Source organism: Glycine max, chromosome 3, assembly GCF_000004515.6.
Source record: "Glycine max cultivar Williams 82 chromosome 3, Glycine_max_v4.0, whole genome shotgun sequence".
In the NCBI taxonomy this organism is placed as follows: domain Eukaryota; kingdom Viridiplantae; phylum Streptophyta; class Magnoliopsida; order Fabales; family Fabaceae; genus Glycine; species Glycine max.
The window spans coordinates 3,184,424-3,208,069 of NC_016090.4; the positions used below are offsets into that span (position 1 = coordinate 3,184,424).

The 23,646-nt window shown below is 30.3% G+C and overlaps 2 protein-coding genes, 1 long non-coding RNA gene and 1 pseudogene across 11 annotated transcripts; 1 reads left to right on the forward strand and 3 right to left on the reverse strand.

Moving 5' to 3' along the window:
- Positions 1-2,838: 2,838 nt before the first annotated feature.
- Positions 2,839-3,400, reverse strand: LOC106798285 (uncharacterized). Its single transcript, XR_001387660.2, has 2 exons — positions 3,302-3,400; positions 2,839-2,927 (listed from the first exon to the last, which is right to left on the reverse strand). It is a non-coding gene; the product is annotated as an uncharacterized lncRNA (long non-coding RNA).
- A 509-nt stretch (positions 3,401-3,909) lies between these two features.
- Positions 3,910-6,408, reverse strand: LOC106798029 (uncharacterized). Of its 9 annotated transcripts, none has more exons than XM_014773464.3 (6): positions 5,999-6,408; positions 5,722-5,865; positions 5,399-5,476; positions 4,881-4,931; positions 4,433-4,481; positions 3,910-3,996 (listed from the first exon to the last, which is right to left on the reverse strand). In XM_014773464.3, the coding sequence occupies exons 1-5, from the start codon at positions 6,006-6,008 to the stop codon at positions 4,447-4,449; spliced, it is 318 nt and encodes a 105-aa protein (XP_014628950.1). In that variant the 5' UTR covers positions 6,009-6,408; the 3' UTR covers positions 3,910-3,996; positions 4,433-4,446. The 9 variants fall into 9 exon arrangements, 3 of the variants coding, with proteins under 3 accessions (XP_014628950.1, XP_014628949.1, XP_040870410.1); XM_014773463.3 differs by having other exon boundaries at positions 3,910-4,001; positions 5,999-6,406; XR_001387373.3 differs by lacking the exon at positions 5,722-5,865 and having other exon boundaries at positions 3,910-4,001; positions 5,999-6,405.
- Positions 6,409-8,472: 2,064 nt separating this feature from the next.
- On the forward strand, positions 8,473-12,782 carry LOC100794948 (pectinesterase 2). The gene is made up of 2 exons (XM_006576364.3): positions 8,473-9,614; positions 11,891-12,782. Exons 1-2 carry the CDS (start codon positions 8,753-8,755, stop codon positions 12,571-12,573), a joined length of 1,545 nt encoding a protein of 514 aa, XP_006576427.2. The 5' UTR covers positions 8,473-8,752; the 3' UTR covers positions 12,574-12,782.
- A 4,863-nt stretch (positions 12,783-17,645) lies between these two features.
- On the reverse strand, positions 17,646-20,250 carry LOC100795480 (plasmodesmata-located protein 8-like; annotated as a pseudogene).
- Positions 20,251-23,646: the final 3,396 nt, after the last annotated feature.

Sequence of the window (23,646 nt, forward strand, 5' to 3'; positions counted from 1 at the left end):
ACCGTCTTAAAGTGAACAAATAATTTTGGATTATAAAGACGGTTCCGATAACCGTCTTAGTAAGTGACAATCAAAATTTACATTTTAAGACGGTTTTGAGGACCGTCTTTGTATGTTATCCCAATTTACGATGGTCTTTGTGACCGTCTTAGATGACATGTGAAGACTGCATACGAAGACGTTTTATAGGAAACGTCTTTGTATGTTAAGCCAATTTACGACGGTTATGAAAACCGTCTTTGTAGGTCTACATTATGTTGTCATTTTACGACGTTTTAGGGAACCGTCTTTGTATGTCTAATTTTTTTTTAATTTACTTCGTTTTATTGATGCAATTTTTTTTACATTGATCTCTGGTAAAGAATGAGAAATTAACTTGTTATGTAAAAGCAAAACTCATTATGTACTGAGTTTTAAAGAATGAGAAATTAACTTGTTAAGATTCTTTTCTTAATTGAGTGAACCAAATAGCTTCTATTGTTAGTGTACTAAAATTAACATACTGATTGACTTCTGAAAGTGAGGACTGCAGCTTGACCAAATATGCCATCAGTTCCTTTGCTGCACCTGCATCCACCTTCTTTAAGGAAAAAAAATTGAGATCACTAACTGATTCTCAAAACAGATTATAACAAAGTAGGAGGAAAATGTGATTGTATCATACTTCATAGTCATATTGAGTATAATAATGGCGCCCATAAGTAGCCCAATGCTGGCAAACTATGTCTTCAACAGTGACAAGCTTGTCTTCAAGTTTATCTTTATTTTTATATGCAAGTATAGATTGATTTGTTTTATTTATATTGTAATTAAGAACTCTTATCTTAGATTGATTGAAATATTATTTTTCAACAATTATTTAAATATTATTACCTTACCTAACTAAAATGTTTTTTATTTCTCCCATTTATTGTATTTTAAAAACTATACTTTACAATCAAAAATTAAAAAATTAATTATAAATAATTCCTACTATAAATTTAAAAAATATTTATATATTTAAAATATTCATGAATACTATTTACTTGTGTATAACACGAATCAATTAGATTTGTTAACTAGTGATATAAAATTATTATCATTAGTTATGAAAAATAATTAACTCATTTGAATCTATCTAATATATCTATTTATGTAAAGGAAGTTTGAATTTGTATGAATCGTTAGATCAAAATTTTTAAATTAATTTAAAGTTACTTTTAAATTGAAAACACTGTGTTCTTGCGTCTTGAGATTTGACAAGTCACTATAAAAATTCAGAAATTGTGAAAATTCAGAAATGTATTATGAAAATTCAAAAATTGTAACATATCCAGCAGAAAAGATGTTTATTTATAGTCCAGAACATAAGATAGAAAAGATATTTTCTTAAAAGCAAGTAGATGCATCATATAAAAAAGTATCCAATAACTCTAGTTATGCATGGAATCTGATATTCTTTTTTGGCTTCCTAAGCACTCTAATATGACTGAAATCTTCAAAAGTTCAACAGAAACGCACCTAACAACTCATCATTAAGTTTATGATTTTTTTTTAGGTGAGCCATTCAAGCAACCAACATATATCTTAATGTCCAAAACAAAAAGAAGTTACCTGTTTTCCATGTGAAGACAAACTTTTATGCAGTTCCTCTAGAGCAGTGATTCCAACGGTGTCAATGTTCACCAAATCTATAAGAAGAAAAGCCTCATGAATCAAATAATAATACACATACACTTTGTTATTTTAAACACCATATTAATATTTCTTATTTCTTTTTCTCTTTCTTTTCATCACATCACAAAATCTATCAAATCTATATACTTTTTTCTTTTTGTAGGTGTTCAATGGCTATTAACTAGAGTAGTTCATGTATCATTTTTCTTTTAATAATAATAATAAAAAACAACAGCTGATCGAAATTGTAAAATTTTTAACCACATTGCTTTCTCACCAATGGTCTTATGTATAATATTCTAAGATGTATATATGTGTACTTTTTTCGATCTTTACGTAATCAGTTATTATAGGTACTTTAGTAAAAGTAAAAGGTGCAAAATATGCTGTTAATTTCATTTTCTTTTCCTTTTTGTGGAAAGATCAATATCCTCCTACATTTAATAACGAGAGTCAGAAAGTCTTACTGGAGGTGTCAAGAATTAAAAGTGAAAAGCCTGACTGACATCTCTTCCGTTTTCTTTTCTTTAAAAACTACAAGATATAATATGTTTTTCATATACTAATAGATTTCATTTTCAGTATATTACCTAATTTTTTTTATTATATCTAACATTTTCAAAATTTTATTTTTGGTGCTTTTTATTAATTTTTATTTATCAATTAAATGATAACGTGACAAATTATCATAATATCAATTATCAAATAAGTAATGATATGATAAACTAATAGAACATCACATTAGCATAATGATATTAAAAATATACTTTAAATAATTAATATAATTTTTCTAGCATATGAAAAAAATTAATATAATATAATTAATATAGTTATATTGTATTAATTAAGTTGAGGGTTTCATATATAATTATAATTATAATTGGTTACTCACAGTGCCCAAAACTATTGAACGTATATATATAAATAATGATCATGGTTAAAAGTGGCAGATTGTTAATTGGTCAATATATATATATATATATATATATATATATATATATATATATATATATATATATATATATATAAGGTAATTACTAATTAGATCTCATTTGAATTCAAAAGTTTTATTTTAAGGACACGATGAATCTTTTACCAATACCAAAATAATAAAATATATGTGCTTTATAGTAGGCAAATTAGACACCTGTTTGAGGTTGAGGATCTTTAAGATAAAAGTTATCCGACAAACTCCTACATAATTTCTTATGCTTTCACCAGCATTTGAGTTCCATCATATGTGCCTGACTGCTATATTTATATTGCGGGTTCTACAGGAGAAGATAAATTTAATTAAGGATTCAGTTTTTTTTTGTCACATGAAGAATTATAAAATGATATTATTTTTAATATTTTATTTCACGGGTTAAAATATTTTTGTAAAAAATAAAATAAAAATAAGGTGATATTTTAATTTTATTATTATTTATGAAAATTACGCATAATATTTACATAATTATGCAAAAACTAAAAGTGTGCTGGAAGTTATATTTACGAAATCAATGCCTTATACCATCATCATAATTAAAAAATATTTTCTATGTTTCCCACACTATGCATACAACAGAAATCCGTAAAAATAAAATTAAAAAACCAAAACATACAAAGAAAGTGATCAAAATCTAATTAAAGATTAGTGATTTACCCCACACTATCACTGGTAAAATTTGTTGGCTTCCCAAGCACTAGAATTTCCTGTAAAAAGCACTCTCATTTTTCCAATAGATAGTGTATGGAACTCCTTGCAAAACAAAAAAAAAACCTTAATTTAATTATTTTTCACATGTAAAGGAACATAAAAATCAATAATATATTGGAGTGTCACATTTTTAAAGACCTTTTTGCATTTAATAGAAATGGACTGAGTCACCAATTAACCATTTAAAGACCTTTTTGCATTTCTAAAATCAGAAGAATAATTAATGCACCACGATAAAATTAGTGGAGCTTACTTTGCATGTGACGGTACAACTTCAGGGGTTTCCCCATTCCACAGTCGTGTACAAAATTCAGTATTGTGGCATTGAATCATGCTTATTTTACCTAAACAACCAAATAAAATATTGAAAATCTAACTAATGATAAAAAAAATACTAATAAAAACTACAAAATAAGAATTAAAAAAAAAACATCACAAGCACAATATAATTAAATAACAAAAGTTTAGATTATAAAACTAATTACAAAACTTGAAAAAGCATCTTCAAACCTATTTATTACACGTAAAATGACCAAACCTTTTAACTTTTTTTTGGAGACAAGAAACTCTATAACCAGTTAGATCTCCTTGTCTACCAACCTTCTCAAGCAAATCTCTGGATTTCTTCCATGAATGTTCATCTGAGCTGGAAAACAAAGAGAAAAAAGCAAAACTAAGTTACAGGAGCAAAATGCCAAAAATAAATAACCAAATACGTAACTATGAATTAAACTAGATTAGCAAATCTGGTATGGTCATACTAATACAAGTATCTAAGAATCACTTTCTTATAATATAACATGAATTTGACAAGATACGACAACCTTGCCTAAAAACAACTACATACAATGACTATGACCAGAGTTAGATAATTTGTAATGTAGAGTTCATCTCACTTCAAATGTACCAAATAATCAAATCTACAAGAAGCTTTTCCAATAATCTAAAATTACTCTTGTTATATCTTGTAACATTACCTATATATACTCTGCAACACTGCTAATTATAATGAAATTCAGTAGAATACAACACTATTGAGAAAGTAACTGGGCATATTCTTGAAATTAATTACATTACCTCACCAACAACAGTCAAGGAAGTTCCAACTGGAAGTACCCGTTCAATTCTGTTGAGTCCAAGCATATGAAAACATGGTCTCAATTATGTGAATTTACAAAATAAGCAGCTTAGTGAATCCATGCCTTGGACTATTTTTAGAATAAGAGGTAAACTTCTGATGACAGCTAGACACAGGAAAGCATATTCATAATTGCCTAAAAACACAGGCCCGGTGCTGGTAAAGAAGCATAAAAAACTTGTGGAAACTTATGGTACTGATGCACAAAGGACAGTACACTAAGTCACTAACAAGTAACTGCCTTAATCTTAAGTGGTGTGTTTCAAAGTTTAACATCACAAGATTGGAAAGTTACAAACAATACTCGTTCTGTTAACCTTGTTTTTAGTTCCCTAATTATAAAACATTACAATTTGTCATCAGCATTCAAAATCAATGTGTACTTACCAGCTCCCCAACCAGTTCTTGCACAATTGTTTCTTGAAAAATTCCAATGAACTGCAATCACAGATTTAAATACCTTAAATTACCTTGAAAGATTTAGCTTTGATGGAATTCTTGGAAGTATTATATGAGTAAAAGATAATCAAAAGAATACTACATAGATAAGTATAAGAATTCACATATATATCGTTAAAATGAATCACCTCAGTCCATCTAGCACTAGTTTAAACAAAAGATTCTTTATTTTTCTCAAGGTAGAAGGATCATATAAATGAGTGACCAGGGAATCAATATATATGAACATTAACCAATAACTACAGACTACAAAGTGATAAAAAAAATAGGCAAAATTGTTATGTGAATGTTATTTACGTACACAGAGGCTACAACCTGCAGGTTCATCAAATTCAATCAAATAAAATAAAACCGAAACTAATATCCATATGATTTCATAACAATTAAAATATTTAACAGAAACATGCATGTGATCAATATCTAGAAAAAAAACAGAGATACGAGACTTGTAACGTGAAGCCAAGTCTTTCTATCTACAGCTAGGAATTCATCCCTTATATACAAAAGAGCTCCAGATATCACCCCTGCAAAAATACACACCCACCGATCAATCAAAATACACACACACAAATAAGAGCAAAAACATAGGAATGAAAAAAGATGGCGGAGAAATAAAAAAACATAACAACGAGATAAAAGTGAAACACAGGGACATTTCATCGAATAGATAGAAGGGAGTAAATCATGCAAACTTGCGAAGATTTATTTTCATATCTCCTTATCTAAATGCTATTCAAAATAGAGCAAAGATGTTTAAGATGTGAACGACCACTGGCTCGAACTCTTCCGGCAGCCAAATCGGCAAAATCCGTGGCGGCACTGTCGCCACATCGACGACGGAGATCCCAGAAGAAGGCGAAACGACACACAATTTTCCTCTCTGAGCGACGATTTGTTCGGCTCCTATGAGTCTCTGAGACGGACTATGCATTTTCAGCTTGAGGAAAAATGATAAAAAAAACAAACAAAAAAAGATGATTCGCATTTGGGGGATTAGAGAAAAACGGTGCACTTTGGATGAAAGAGTGCAAAAAAGGAAAACGCACCAAGGGTCATGATTGAGCATGTCGCAGATCTCGATGTTCATGGCCCAATCAGGCCCTATGAGCATGTCGCTCGTGGCACGTTCCACCATGGAATTCACCATCTTCTCCGGTCACCGGTGCGATTCGAAACTCTCAACGAGATCGGCGATTCTCCGACGACCATAAACCGAACCATCGGTGCAATCGGAGAACATGATTCCGACACCGCACGCTCTTTCTCTCTCTGTCTAAAGAAATGAAGATTGACGCGGGAGTTTGGTGGATTCCATTGCTGAGGGAAAGGTTTGGAATGGGGTTAGAATTCGAAGTTTGAAGTTGGAAAGACGAAAGAGGAATATAAGCACTGAGCTTATGAGAAGGTGCCACGTGTCCGCTGAGTTGCGATTCGCGTTTTCAGATGAGAGAAAATATCTAAAGATAAGGACGGTTCTTAAAAACCGTATTTGAAAGGCTGTTTTCAAGGCGGTTTTTAGAAAACCGGCGTTGAAAGGTTGCTGCATTTTTTACCAAGGCGGTTTTTAAAAACCGTCCTTGTTTTAGTGTCGTAAATTTACCCCTTTGCAGTAGTGTGTGGCCAAACCAGTATAAAATTGAGTTTGCATTTTCTCTTCCCTTAAACTCCTTTATTTATTCTTATTTATCTTTTGCATTAAGGAAGTTTATTTTCAATTGAATTATAGTAATTCATAATAAGGGAACATTGATATTATCTTTAAAGAAGAATAAAATTTTAATTGGAGAAATAGTTTATAATATCTTAATTCAACCTCTCATTCTTAAGATATCTGAGACTATTTATCTAATATTTTGTACCCTAGAATGTCTATTTAAAGTTCAAGTACAAATTAGGGTCAAAACATACTCAAACAACATAAAAAAATGCAACTCTCTAATTTTTTTTGTTGTACCCCCATGCCATGGCCATGATGTTTATCATGGCTGTTCATGGTTGAATTTGACTTTTATAACTAACTTCATAAAATTTGTCATGCCCATAATAGTTACCAAGGACAACCCATGGTACACTTTAGTTGCCAAACTTGTAACTATTTTTCATTTTTTTTATGAAGTTGCTTGTGCCCTCTTTTTTATTTGATTTAAGCTTCAACAAAGTTTCCAACTATTGTCTAAAGGGACTCTAACACAATACTTGTACTAAAAAAGTGATATTTAATTGGGTCTTTAAACAGTGCTTTTAAAGCACTATTAAAGCTAATCCCCCCCCCCCCCCCTATAAGCATAGGCATAGACAACATGTAAAAATGTTGATATTTAATTTGGTGGTGTATTTGTCTAAATTTAAGTCCCTCCAAGCATAGAACTTCAAGCATTCTCCTCAAGGAGAGGAATTTCAACAGTAATTAATTACATTTTATTTTTCTTACAAAATATTGTGAACGCCTATTTTTTTATAATTACATTTTTACAGCTTATAATTACATTCAATCATAGTAATTAACTTTTTTTTCCCAATATATATTCTTGTATGGAATATTAATCAATATAATTTTGATTTTGTTTATCAAAAACTAACTTGTGTACAAACACATGAAACACACACACGTACATATATATATATATATATATATAATTCCTCAAAATGTTTATATTTTGTTAGAATCAGACCTATACATCATCACTATCCCAAAGTCAACCACTGAGAAAATTAATGCTGCCAAACAATTCATCGTTTATCAGGAAATTAGCTAGTAAGAAAAATCTCCTTGATACTGTATTTTCCTGTCAATTTAGACGTATCACATATGTCATCCGTAACCAAGAGAAATACAAATGGTAGAATTGCTGAAACCAAAGGGTCAATGTCCTCCTATTTTACAAGTACTGTCTTTTGAAAGTAAATATTTTGAAAGTTTCATGTCAATATGGCTATCTTTCAAATAAGCCCAAGACTTGTACTCCATCATTAATTAGTGCATACCAGTTCATTTTTTATTATTATTATTATTATTATTATTATTATTATTATTATTATTATGAATTTGTTTGTGGTATATATGTACCAGGCTGCAATCCGCAGGCCAATTCTCGTTGACAAAGTACAAATCAAAAACAGTTTGCCTACCTGTGGCCAGAACAGAACAATTTTAACAAACAATTGGCAAGCTTATTCATCTAGCTAGTAAGCTAGAAACTAATAAAGCTCAACTAGTAAGAAATTATTGACGTAGCATAAGATATAAAATATGAATAATGTATGCAGATTGATGATTGTGCAAAAAATAAACATACTAAATATAACTATAATGCGTTCTATTGGATCATTATTGCCGCCGTTGGGACAAGTCAGCATATTGGTAAGGTCAAAGTTAGATAGATATATTATCCTTAATTTATTCATTTCTTTCCCAGTTTTTTCCAAAATATTGCTACCCACTTAATTATTTTTTTAATAGGAACCCACTTAAATATTATGATGTATTAATAAATTGCAAAAGTGGTTACACAAATGAACTAACAAACGTGCATGAAAATATAGAGCAAATCCAATCCAAAAAGTGATTTGGGAAAAGTAAGACATGGTGAGCAGTCCCTAGTTTACAACTTAACACCACAATTGTCCTTCAAACCACCCCTTTCCCTCCCTCTATTTAAAGGGACCAAGTTTAGGACATGAACCCACACCCATCCTCAAACCAAACTTCAAATAAACCTCTACAGTACTTTCTCTCCACCCTCCCATAATTCTAAACCCCCCCAAAAAAAAACACTTTTGGCCATAGGCTAGCCCTCACTATGGCACCATTATTTTGTTTGCTAATAACCCTTCTACTTGCTCCCTTTCTATTCTCCTCCATTGCTTCCTCTTACTCATTCAAAGATATTCAATCATGGTGTAGCCAAACCCCTTACCCTCAACCATGTGAGTACTACTTGACCAACCATGCCTTCAACCAACCCATCAAAAGCAAATCCGATTTCCTCAAAGTTTCCCTTCAGCTAGCCCTAGAGAGAGCACAAAGGAGTGAATTTAACACCCATGCCCTTGGCCCTAAGTGCCGCAATGTTCATGAAAAATCTGCATGGGCAGATTGCCTTGAACTCTATGAGTACACCATCCAAAAACTCAACAAAACCATTGCCCCTTACACCAAGTGCACCCAAACCGACACACAAACATGGCTCAGCACAGCCCTCACAAACCTTGAAACATGCAAAAACGGATTCTATGAGCTAGGTGTCCCTGACTATGTCCTACCCTTGATGTCCAATAATGTCACAAAGTTACTAAGCAACACCCTCTCTCTCAACAAAGGTCCTTACCAATACAAACCACCAAGTTACAAAGAAGGGTTTCCAACATGGGTGAAGCCTGGTGATAGAAAATTGTTGCAATCTTCTTCAGCTGCTTCTAAGGCTAATGTAGTGGTTGCAAAAGATGGTTCTGGAAAATACACAACAGTGAAAGCTGCTGTTGATGCTGCTCCAAGTAGTAGTGGAAGGTATGTGATATATGTGAAGGGTGGGGTGTACAATGAGCAAGTTGAGGTGAAAGCAAATAATATAATGTTGGTTGGAGATGGTATTGGAAAGACCATAATCACAGGTAGCAAAAGCGTTGGAGGAGGCACCACAACCTTCCGTTCAGCCACTGTTGGTAAGCAAAATAATATGATCATATTTTTTACTCTAAATTTATTTGCATACTCAACAAATATTATATACGTACACTATTAATGATGGTTTAGTTAATGGTTTTATATAGATCTATTTAATATTTGAATAATGCCTTTTAACTTATCGATCGATGACATATTACTTGTTCATAAATCGAGATCATACACTTTGTTAATTAATTGTTAAATTAAACACAACGATGAAAATTAATTAATATTAAAAATTTGGGGTATAAGAAACACTTTCCTTTATTTAAATATTATTTTACTTTTCAAGCTTAGGATTAGTAGGAATAGTTTACAGCAATAAAAAATGTGATATAATTTTTATTTAGGCTACTATGAGTTTAATTTTTATATAATTTTATACTGATTATGTAATCAATAAAAAATTATCTTAGACATAATTTTTAAAGTAATTATTATAGTTTAAAAAATAATCATGCATAACAATACGAATGACAATGTAAAAGTTGTCAATACATATAAAATTAAATTCTTTTACAGTTGAATTAAAATTTGTTATTTTTTTAATCTCAAATTCATTGGTGATTGCCCTCACCGGGAAGCTAGCTAACCCTTAATATTATATTTTTTGTGAGTGACTTTAACAAATAACAATAAATTCATAGAAGTAATATTTGGTTCACGTCATTTTAATTCTATTCCTCTTTATTTGATAGGGAAAAGAAAGAGAAAAATAAACTATTTTTTAAGACTTAGAGCTAAAAAATCACGACTCAGTGCACACTTGTCAGTGAAGGATATAACCACTATATTTAACATAGCTACACGTTGAACCCAAATACATTTTATATTGATTCTAAATATAGTTGTGTACTTAACATAAATAGTCGACAAGTTAAATAGTTTTTGTAGATACAGACAAAAGGAGATTTAAATAATAATAATAATAAAAATAAATAAATAAACAGATCGATGCCATTATGATTTCATTCAAATATATATTTATATCTTTATTTTTTGCTTCGAGGACATGTATTAAAGAAATTTGTATTTATGTTACAAAAAAAGCAATTTGTATTATTAATTAGACGTTGCCACGGCACCTTAATTTAATAAAAGCTCCATATTGTCTTGATTAGTGATTGAGTTGTTCGTGGAGCCCAACCGTGACCCACATTAAGTTGATAAAGCTAGAATCATCTTAGATATATTTTCTTCTATTTTCGTGGTAAAAATCTTTCATACATTTTTTTTACATTATATCTGATGCTACCCGGTTAAAAAAAAATTGTTAAAATTTCATGTCTCTAGCTAATTAATTAAATGTTTTTGTCAAATAATAAGTTAATTAAATGTTGTCCATTCGATGAAAGAAATTCATCATACATGAATGGGGTAACAAAAGGGGGGCTAAATTAATATTTTAATCTGTTGCAAGTCAAAGAGACAATTGTGTGCTGTTTTCCTATTGGAATTAAGAAAATATAACGTTCTTTAGCCGCAGCTTTGGTTCAAGGGTTAATTTACGTGGATGAATTGAATTGGTGGCCTTTAAATTTAAAGGGGCACACACGAAACCTGTATTAGAGAGTAAGTTAAGGTTAACAAGCTTAAATTGTTGAGGTTATGCGAACAGGGGAGCAATTGAAATTTGACTTTCAGTGGTAAAAAAACTAATGGAGACGTGAGGCATGCAAAAAGGACAGATAAATGCCTTCTATATTATTTTATATTTCTTTGATGGACTATTCTAAAAAATTGCATCCATCACCTTTGATTCCTAATCCAAAGCATGCTACCCAACTTGATATATTCTAAAGTTCCGAGTACTGAAGCTAGATTAGACTAGAGTATGATGTCATTATTAATTGATAATAAATTGAACAATTCAAAAGTAGAAAAAATTAGTTGGCACAGTACGGCATTTGGATAGGGATATTTGCAATTGGGTTGAATATATGAATATATTAAAGCCAGAAAATAAATATTAAAAAACTTTGTTTTTTTAATACAAATCAATATTATGAATAGTTGAGATTTTATAAAAAAAATTGTAAAAAAAATCTATAAATTGGGAGTGTAAAAAGATATTATACATTATACTCAATTGTGAATCACGAATTATTATATCCATGTAATAAATTTGTTTATTTTATAATAATCATCTTAAGAATTATATTATTACGGTGTTTGGTTGGTTGAATATAGTTATACAAACAGTAACTATATAACAATTAAACTCCAAAAAATTATTGTTGTTTAATTCAATTATTCTTTTTTTTTTTTTCAGCTGCTGTGGGTGATGGATTCATTGCTCAAGACATCACATTCAGGAACACAGCAGGAGCAGCAAATCACCAAGCAGTGGCATTCCGTTCTGGCTCAGATCTCTCAGTATTTTACAGATGCAGCTTTGAGGGTTTCCAAGACACACTATATGTTCATTCAGAGAGGCAATTCTACAGAGAATGTGACATTTATGGCACAGTGGATTTCATCTTTGGCAATGCTGCTGCAGTCTTGCAAAACTGCAACATCTATGCAAGAACCCCTCCACAGAGAACCATCACAGTCACAGCTCAAGGCAGAACTGACCCTAACCAAAACACAGGAATCATCATCCACAACTCCAAGGTCACAGGTGCCTCAGGCTTCAACCCTAGTTCTGTTAAGTCATACCTAGGAAGACCCTGGCAAAAGTACTCAAGAACAGTGTTCATGAAAACCTATCTTGATAGCTTGATCAACCCTGCTGGTTGGATGGAATGGGATGGTAACTTTGCCCTAGACACTTTGTACTATGCTGAATATGCAAACACTGGTCCAGGTTCCAACACTGCCAATAGGGTTACTTGGAAGGGCTACCATGTTCTCACTAGTGCTTCTGAGGCCTCACCTTTCACTGTTGGCAACTTCATTGCTGGTAGCAATTGGATACCTAGCTCTGGGGTCCCTTTCACCTCAGGACTTTGAATATTGCTTGTTGCATTAGAAGTTGGTACACTTTGTGATTAGTTTTCTTGTATTGATTCATGTTAAATTATTATTTGCCCCCAACAAATGTATATTTTGGCCGTACTAGTGAATAAGGCAAGGGAAAATAAGTTGGTATGGCCTGCAAAATTGGATTGGTGTACTTTTATATTGTTACTTGATTTAAAGAATTGGTATTGGTGGTGGAATTGTATTTGTCTATAGAATCAAAGCTCAAAGTTTCATTGGAAGGTTTTTGTCACTCTTATCTGTCTGTCTTCTCTATATTGAATCCATTTAGGCTGCAAGATTCTCATATTTGGCCACGGAATTATGTTTTATTTCAGTGTTGTTATGTTAAAATTTGATAGGTTTAATTTTAATAAAATTAATTTTTAAAATACAATTAATAACTTAATTATATTTTAAAATAAAGAAAATACATTTAAAAGATGAAGTAAAATATAATTAATAACTATTAATTAAAAATCAACAATTAAGATTGTAATAAATTGTAAATTTTAGTACATGTATTTAATGTTATCAACATTTAGTTTTTGTATTGGTAAATTAATTCTCACCAATTAAGAATGTTTTTGTATTGGCAAATTAATTCTCACCATTTAGTAAATAGTAATAAATTATTGTTTTTATAAATTTTATAAAATTAGTTACATTATCTTGACTTGGTTTACGTGAGGTTGGAATTTGGATCATATCTAATGGCTTGGAAATTTCGTGTTAGTCCGTCTATCAACATCATTGGCCAATTGAGGGTGAAAAGTTTGTCAATGTCGTCATAGTCGATCTACGCAAACTTTTTAGAATCAATACTTATCCTAAATAAAGAAATACAAATATTTAAATTTGTAGCACAAAAATTAGATACCATGAAAGTCACGCGAACTTTTAAAAGAGAGAAGGGGCAGGCATATATGTAGTGGGACACTGAATTGTATTTTCTGTAGAACATTCAAGATATATGACCCCACATATATAATTGTACTAGTTTAATTTTCCTTATTCCACGAGATAACAATTTACTTATTATTTATAAAAAATTTATATATTTTTCATAAAAAAAAATAATTGTTATGAAAAGAAACGATAATAGAAATAATACAACAAAATAAACCATAAAAATAATATTTGCGAAAAAATACTCAGTAATATCTTGTACATGTTAAAAATAAAAATATGACTGTAAAAAAATTTAAAATAATAATATATAAAGGAATAATATAAATAAACAAAAGGAATACCCTATGATGATGAAAGGGGTACAACCATAGCAGTAGCAATATAGTATGTTATTATTGGTGGGTTCATCTGAGTATTCATTATATCATGAAATAACTAAAATAACAACAACCTAATAAATGTAATTTAATCAACACAAAATAGTAAGGATATAAATTATATTTCAATTGACTAAATAAGATGAGTGAGTTGTTAGAGTTCCTCTAAGTATTCATTATATCATGAAATAACTAAAATAAAAACAACCTAATAAATATAATTTAATCAACACAAAATAGTAAGGATATAAATGACATTTCAATTGACTAAATAAGATGAGTGAGTTGTTAGGGTTCCTCTAGTATTTATTATATCATGAAATAACTAAAATAACGACAACCTAATAAATATAATTTAATCAACACAAAATAGTAAGAATATAAATGATATTTCGATTAAATAAGATGTGTGAGTTATAAATTATTTTTTATTGATTTTTTATTTTTATGATTAAAAAATGACATTAAAAAAACAAATATAAAAGAGATTAAATAAATAATAAATTTATCCTTAATCTAATGATCTACAGATATTTTTTAGATACAAAATGATTTACACAGCTGAAAAAATATTATATATATATATATATATATATATATATATATATATGTATATATGGTTATGTTTTTTATAAAATTCTTTTACTAACTTATAAGTTATGTAGACTAAAATAAGTTTATTTGTTATATGAGTTAATTTTAGTAGTTTATTTTTTCTTAAGTTATTTTAAATAGTTTTTTTTCATAAGCTACTTGAATTAGCTTATGAAAAATTAGTTTATAAGTTATTAGTTTTCTTCTTCACTATTTTATCTTGAATTATTTAATTTTTTATCCTTTAATTTAATTTTAAAATTATTTTATCTTTTTTTTTGTTGTCCAAAAAATCTTCATATCTAATTTTATGTTCTTACACATACACAGGATAATTAATTCGTCAATTGTGATCATTACACTATTTCTTAAAGTTAGAAATCCAAATAGAAAGAGATTAAATGTTACCCATCATAGTTAAAAAAATCTTATTTGTATCATGTGTTCATAGCCATGTAAGTGAGCAAGTACACATTCAAGATTTTCTTATACAAATAAAAAAAATGAATGTGTTAAGAAAATTTTATAAAAATATTATCTTACTTTTTAAGATGATAAGTTATTAAAAAAATAAATGTTAAATATGTTATTTTATATCATTTAATATTTATTCATTAAATTATCTATTAGCCTTACTAAATACTTTTAATTAAATCAGCTAACTTAAAAACTTACAACCAATTTTTAATTTTAACTTTTCAAACTTAGCTTATAAACTAACTTATAAGCTTTCAATGCTTATAAACTAGTTTTATCAAAAATAAAATAAACAAATGAAACTTATTTGTGGAATATATTTTTTTATATGAATTTATATATGGAATATATTATTAGCGAAACTATGTTACTAACGAAATAGTTATAATTGTAAATGCTCGTCTAAATTCAATACAATACGCTGACAAGACTATTTTTCTAAGAAAATGTTTATTTTAATTATGTCCCAAATAATGATGATGAAGTCGTGAACTTATTAATAATTTAACAAAAAAATTTACGATTTCAATATTATGTATAGTGAAATCATAAAATTTTAAAAACATAAAACTAAAGTTAAGACAATATTTACAATAGAATTAAATTTAAAAATAAATAATATCTAAATATAATATATTAATTAATTTGAAGATGGTTTATGGTTGTTTTATTGAAAAAAAGTGTGTTATTCCTTTCTCATTGGTCTATTTGTGTGTTTCTTCTTCTTCTTCTTTTTTTTATCGTTGCATGACAATTAACAATAAATACTTAACCATTAACCAATCTTAATAACCGAGGCGTATGATATGACTTTAGTGGCTCATAATAGATGGCCTAAATGAGAATGCATATAGTCCTCTAGAGCCTTGAACATGAAAAGCAAATAAGGCTAGAATGAAAATTCAAGGTCAGCTATCAAACCAAGAGGGTACATAATGCAAAATGTATTAATTAACTTCAAAGAATTGTTAATAATTATAAATTTTAAAATATTGTGTATTGGATGAGTTTGCAGATGACTTAAAATCCGACCTTAAAATATACCCTAATTTTTATAAGACAAGCTTGTGTCAATGGACTTTATTAGGACAAGTTATCAAGATGGAATGGGTCTTGAACCCCTTAAATGTACATGCTAGCTAGGGGGGAAAATTCACTTGGGTTAATATAAAGACAAGCTTAATCTTATTAGTTTTTTAAGAGAAATTGTGACAGTCAACTTTCTATATAATTAAACACCTTATCTAATCATGTATGACTTTCAGTACTTGGTAGCACTCAGTTCAACTTTTCTTAAAGTCTATGACATCTCCTTTTTAGCTATAATAACTCGAAAACTCTAATTCTTGACAATTTCAAATCCACAGAAAAAGAAAAGTCATGGACTCGTAGTCACGTACGACTTTGTTTGTATCTCTGAAAACTTTCCTGTTTTTTTCTTATTGGCACAAATTTAGAGTTTTACAGTGGGCTAACTATTCAGATTTGGGAGTTGTTATTGGTCCATTGGAATTGCTCTTGACCCTTACCAGTTTCCTATTTTTTTCTTATTGGCACAAATTTAGAGTTTTACAGTGGGCTAACTATTCAGATTTGGGAGTTGTTATTGGCCCATTTGGAATTGCTCTTGACTCTTAGTAAGGGGTTGACCTTTTTTTTTATTTCAAAATTATCATTCCCATGAAATTATGATCCCATTAAATGCACAACGGAATTATGTACAATAGAATAACAATTTTGTTGTATATTTTTTTTAACCTCAGACATAATAACGGAATCAAGATTCCATTATTATTTTTTTGACATCCCCTTAACACAACGAAATCTTGATTTTATTGTGATTAAAAATTAAACAAAATTATGATTCTATTATATTCTTTTTGTCCAGGCACACAATGGAATCGTGATTCCTTTATGTGTTCAAAAGCTATAAAAAAATGCTTGTGGAGAAAGGAAAAGGGAAGGTTGGGAAAGGGAAGGGTGTGAAGAGAGAAGGGTGAAAACATTTTAAATGGGAACAAAATTGGGATTTCACCCCCTTGATAAGGAACCAGAACACAAGAACAAAATGGATAGGGACCACCTTTGATTTCAGACACAGAAGGGCCGGAACTATATTATAGCCCATAAAAAAAGTCTACAGTATAGAATTTGACAATTGCTAAGGACACCTTTCTTGTTTGCTAAACGTACATCCCCGTGTATTTTTAGTTTAACTTTTAAAAAAATACTGCTTTTTGAAAAGTGTTAAAATCTTAACACCGTCAAAATTAAAATTTCGAAAGTATTATAACACTTTTCAGAATTTATTGGCCCAAACCAAAAGCATTAATAGGAGCTGTACGAGACTGTCAACACTTTTCCTTGATGCCTGTGTCCCGCCAAAGCCACACATGTCAATCATATTCAACCCGTATGACTACCATGTTGTGCTTTGAATTCATGGGTCACTTATATACGTTACTTAATTTTTCTATTTTTATTTAATGTAGAACTTCACTAACATACTTGTATTCCAATAAAATGTATCATTTATTTCTTTTATTATTATTATGTGATTTAAAAAGTATAATATCACCAACTTGTTGTTGGTTTGAGTAGAATTATATTTGGTTTCCTCAAGTAAGATATGAAGTTCCAACTCAGATAAATAAAACGTAATTGAAAAAAAACTATTAAAGTGTTTGGCAGTCTTTTTGAAGTTGGTGGATATGAGTTCCATTTTACAAGCCTGAAGATAACCTTTGAAAAACATAATGTAATAATGATAGCACAAAAGTGGAAGCATCACTTTCATAAAATTTAAAGAAACATTTGCAGACATTTTGAAATGATTACAGTACCCCCCGCACCCCCTTCTTGCGTTGTGACTTGGGAGTAACCCCCACCTCCACATTTTCTTAACCTGCATGTTATTCAGAAGAATTAAGTATTGATGATTAGCATCATATCATTTTATCAATGGATTCATTGTATTATTGAGTTTCATTTATATACTACTATAATATATATTTTTAGACACACATCTAATAAGAATTAAATATTTGTTCACTTTATCACATCATCTTATTTATTAATAATCTTTTGCAGATTGAGAAGGACAACAAGAATGGCTAGACCTGCTAGTACTCCCACAATAATGGCAACCGATTTCCCCACTTGGTCATCGTCTTCGGAAGATTCTGCACAAAAACACAATTAATTCGCGAAAAGCAATTATCAGAACTATTGGTATACTATACTGTGCAAGAAGATTTGCAAAGATATTTAATAAGTCTGCTATAATCTCACATGACATAACTACACCAATGTGTGATGTTCGATAAAATCATAAAAAAAACAATTGCTTTCTGCACTTTATAATCAAATTTTGAAGACAACCTTTTTAATTTGTAAGGCAATATAATGAAAATTCTGCATTTCAATGATCAAAACCATTAATTAGTTTAGGAAATTGCTGGAAGAATATGAAACTTTACAGTGCCTGAGATCAAAAAATTGTCATTGGATTCCATACTATCTTATCTTCTTTTTTTTGTTTGTATATACTAACATACTATCTTATCCTTCATACTGAAATTTAGCTTTTGCCAAATTATGACACTAGAAAAGGAAGAAGAAAAAAAAGGCAGTAATGATGTGAGGTTTTCTAGTGAACTGATACTCTAATAAGCAAAGATAGAGAATAAAATAATGTGTTTATTCAGAGATTTAACCTAAAGTAATAAAATTAAAGTAAAAGAAGACGGGAATTGCAGTGTGCATTTTCCAATAAAAGCATAAAAGTAAACAATTCGGTTCATAAAAAGATTACACGTTGACCGTTGCATTTGACAGTTTGTTAGGTACTAGCTGTATCCTGCATCTTTTTCAACTCCAATTTCACTCCACTTTTGAACAAAGTGGTCGTTAATGGCACAAAGTTTCTTTAAGTAATTGCAACCATATTTTAAAGCTCAAAGTAATTTCAAATTCCTTCTTTTTCTCCACTCCCCTAAGAATTGAATTAGTTCGGTTATTATCAATTTTTCCTCTAACAAATGCTCAATGTGAAGAATATTTAGTTCATGTTTTTATAAAATTCTCTATAAATACTTATAAGAGGATAAAATAAGAAGATAAAATGAATTTAACTTCTCATATAAGTTAAAATTAATGAGCTTATGCACTTAATTTTTATAGAAGTTATTTCCTCTAACTTCTCTAAAAGATGAGATGCATAAACTGATTTTAGCTCATAAAAGAAACCTGATTCATTTTATTTTTTTATTTTCTTTTATTTTCTTTTTCTATGAGTATTTATAAATAAGTTTATCTAAATGTAATTTGATTAGCTATAAACCAATAAGCTGCTACACTTTAAAATGAAAAATAAATCATAGGTAGAATTTGGTGCCTTTAGATAAGAACATGCTTCAATTTTTCAATTGCTATATTCTAATAAAAAATACGAATTAGAAATCAAATTGAACCTGCTTCATCATAGTAGCCAGCTTACCAATACCAAGCATAACATTGTGCCAAGAACAAATCAGCTGATGCTGCTGATCCACATATACTCCTAAGCTTTTCCACTGCTTCTTGAAGGCAAGAAGGACAATCAGCCACAGACAAATCCATCAAACACAGTGCAAACCCTTCAACAAAACCTGAAGTGCTGACTCCAAATCCATTAGCTACTTGCAAATCAGCAAGAACATCATCTCTTCGCTGGAAGAACTCGGCATTATTTGCCACTGCTTTACTGCACCTCTTGTACCAAAGGTTTGTGTCAGGCTTGCCAAGGAAATCAACATGCTCATATTCTTATGTAGCAGCCTTCAAGTTGCAAAGATGCCCCAAGTGCCAAGAGACAAACCAAGCCTATTTGGTCAACACAATTTTTAACACATTTTGAGCAATTATTTGGCCTCAAATCAGCCCTGCATTGGTATAAGCCATATATGAACCCTTCTGGTGGTGATGAGCTTCCATTTCCAATGGCAAAGCTATTGTAAGAAGTGTCAGAAGATGAGGCAGAAACTGAAGACAGAAAGGAATTAAGTTTTGTTTCAAAGGGTGTGTTTGGTTGGTAATTTTCTTGAGAGCAACCGGCATAAATGAATGTATGAGCTCTAGTAGTGTAGCCTTGTGCATTTGGAATTGAAGAAAAGAGAAATAGAAGATATGAGAGTTTCAAAGCTAAAATGATTCTTTGAGTTGAATCTGATTGAATGGTTATGAAAATTTTTCGTTCCTTGTTTGCTCTCATTATGAACTTAACTTTCTTTCATGGTTATGACATTATCAGAGTGAGGTGGTGGCTGCCATTTTGGTCGTTTCTCAGGTGATGCCTTTTTTTATATATATAGTAATGTCTTATGCTGTTAAATGCTATATTTGAATACTTATCCAGTTTTACTTTACATGAACTTTATAAACATGAACTACCATTCATATTATTTTAAAATAACAAACTAACCTCAAATTGAACATGACATATTTTTAAGAGCACCTTACTTGAATATAATATCAATTTTATTTGCCTATGTATCAAATTGTGAACCAAGTCTCTGACACCCTCTACTTCGATATATATATTTATGTAATAAAATACATGAAAATACGGAATTACATAAAATGAGATTTTATTCAATAAACATAAAAGAGTTCACGTGAATAAAAAGTTTGTATTCACTTCACTACTACAAATAAACTTATTAGATATATTTTTAGCTCAAAACATCATGTAATTTAAAACAAAAGTTCATGTCTCAATGTCACATCCTATCAGACATTGTGTTTCATCGTCCTCTAGCATGGGGTTCTCCATAGCTATACACCTAACCATCTGCTCCCACAAACACAAGGTTCGATATTATTATAGGATCCAAACACAAACAATACACAGGGAGTGAGCTATCACATTCTTAACTAATAGAGAAAAATAAAACAACATAGATATACATATCATATAAATGAAATACAACTTACTTAAACACAATTCACGTCGTTTCACCACTTATCGCATGACATCACATCTCAACACTACACGTCTCACGCATTTTCACATCATTCACGTACTCAAAAATCAAACACAATATCACTCAACCAATTAATATCAATCAATATACAGGCATTATGCAACAAATGTACTAGGACTCAATCATATATGCAATGTGGTATCATGTCAGTGAAAAATCTCGTCGAGCGCCTAGGAGTATATGACAACATAGACCACACACTGGTAAGTTAGGTCACTCTCACTAGGTAAAATCATAGGGAGACCAGTCAGGGTCACTCTATTTTGCGAGAACATTCTAATCATATGAGATTCGCACAGGCTTCAAGAAACATTCAAACAAGTGTATTTACCCCCAATCCCTACACTTGAAGAGTTTGTTAGGGTCTCTCCCTCCTGATTCAGGTCCAACCCAGAAAACATTTTAACACACAGAGTATATCTATGAACTGTACAAAATAGACGACTCCTTAATTATTCTCAAAATAATTTTATTTTGTTGCGCTTGTGATTAAAATCGTCAGGTTCCCACAGTAGTTCCCATCATAATACTCGTCACGCATTAACTCATCGCCCTTAAAGGGTCTTATTGTAGTGTGATTGTATAATTCATAGCTAATAACTCAATGCACACAACATCTCAATACACATGTATATTACAATTCAATACATACTCAATTTATCACATACACTCAATCTCAATCACAATGGTATAATTCCAAAGCAATATGTTATCACACGTCATAAATCATATACACATCACACAATATTAATATATACATGATACACACATAGACTTTACCTATGAACTATGCAATATACACAACTACTCAATTGTTTTCAAAATCATTTTAACTCGTCGCGCCTCAAAGTGATTCAATGTCGGGTTCCCACAGTGGATCCCATCATAATACTCGTTGCCCTTAAGTGGTCTTACAATTGTGTGATTGTACAGTTCATAACTCACAACTCAATACATACAATATCTCAATACACGAGTATCTCACAATTTATGACATTCAATTGATCACTTACTCATATTTTCAATCACAATTTCATGATCTCAATATAATAATTTATGATGGTAATCTAGTGAAATCTTGTCTAAAATACAAACAAATTATACAAAAAATATTTCTCATAACATGGGGAGTAAAAACCCTCAAACAATTTCACATAATCATATCAAAATCAAAGGAAAAATTACAATACAATAAACATCTAAAAATAAATTTCAATTTGAACCTCTAAGGATCTCTTTACATGTTCATTCTAACCCCAATTGCAATAAACTCATCCCTTACCTCTAAGCAGAGTCACGTGTGAAGTTCGACAGTGATAACAACATCTCTAGCAGTTTCCTAAGATTCTTCAAGTTTTGCTAGGGTTTTCAAACGTTAGAGAGAAGGACAAGGGATTAGAGCCTTCATTGTACTGTCTGTGTGCGATGAACATTTCTCCCTACACAGATATTATTTTGCAAATCCTAATGGTGAATGCGTAAGAAAATGTGTTTGAAACCCAGTATCCAAACTTCACGATGATCCATCGGTTAATGAGTATTGGATCGTAGTTTTACTGATATAGGTTTGGGTGTATGGGAAAAAAAACAAAGAGCTAGGTGCGAGGGACATTACCCTCACCACAGAAATTATTTCGAAAATTCCAACGGTAGGTATGTGCGAAAATAAGTTTCTAACATGGTGTTCCAATTTCACGATGATACAACGGTTAACAAGTTCAGGATCGTTATTTTGTTGAGACAGATTTGGATGTATGGAGAAAAAGAGATGGTTTTAGGAAAGGAAAAAGGGAAAACAAAATTTAGAGGAAGAGGAAGTGTAGAGAAGTTAATGTGAAAACTAACCTAACATGTATCTATTTATAACTAGGGTACTCAGGTCTATTATTTACTCTATTTTTTCATTTTATAAAAAGAAACTCTATATATTTATTTTATTTACCTTAAAAATATTAATTTAATTAATAAAATTATTTCTCCTTATTTATTTAATTATAAAAACCTCATTATTTTTTTAAAACTCTATTTATTTTTAAATAAAACACCTTTTAATTTATTTTACAAAGAACAAGATGTTACAAACTCAGCCAAGTAACATTAAAGTTAATCATTAGCCAAATTTACTTTACTAATCACACCTCTGATTTCTGACATTCTAATTCAAAAGTACATAATAAAGTGCTTCCTCTATGATTTATGACTCCCACTGCTTATGCGGCAAAGTTCTGAATTGCAATGAGAACTTTCATCTATTATCTTTAGAGAAGAGAATAAAAGAATATATTCTCTTCACTCTCTCTTCAAAATATAAATCCCCTATGAGTCATTGACATATAGGTGAGCCATGTCATCATATGTTTGAAGATACTCATAAGAACATTTGGAAAAAAAAAAGAATATTGTTAAGTGTTACTTAGATCACAATAAGTTTGTTAGACAGACATCATTAGTACAAATAGGAACATCTTTGTAATCATTCATTATCTTTTATCATATCAATACAATGGAATATTTTCATTGTAGTCCTATCTTGTTCTTTGAGCTCTATGAGCTTTGGCCTCATCATGGGCATTACTTGCATCTCTCCGGAGTTTTCGAATAAATATGAAGGTTGATTATACAAATGAGTTATTTATTGCCGACATTATCTAGAATTTTTCAATTAGTTCGAGTCAATTTGT

Coding starts and splice junctions, on each gene's coding strand:
- LOC106798029 (XM_014773464.3), bottom strand. Junction 5,477..5,721: donor CGGAAGAGTTCGAGCCAGTG/GTCGTTCACATC, acceptor GTATTTTTGCAG/GGGTGATATCTGGAGCTCTT. Junction 4,932..5,398: donor GACTTGGCTTCACGTTACAA/GTCTCGTATCTC, acceptor CTGTGATTGCAG/TTCATTGGAATTTTTCAAGA.
- LOC100794948 (XM_006576364.3), top strand. CDS start 8,753: ATGGCACCATTATTTTGTTTGCTAATAACCCTTCTACTTGCTCCCTTT. Junction 9,615..11,890: donor CTTCCGTTCAGCCACTGTTG/GTAAGCAAAATA, acceptor TTTTTTTTTCAG/CTGCTGTGGGTGATGGATTC.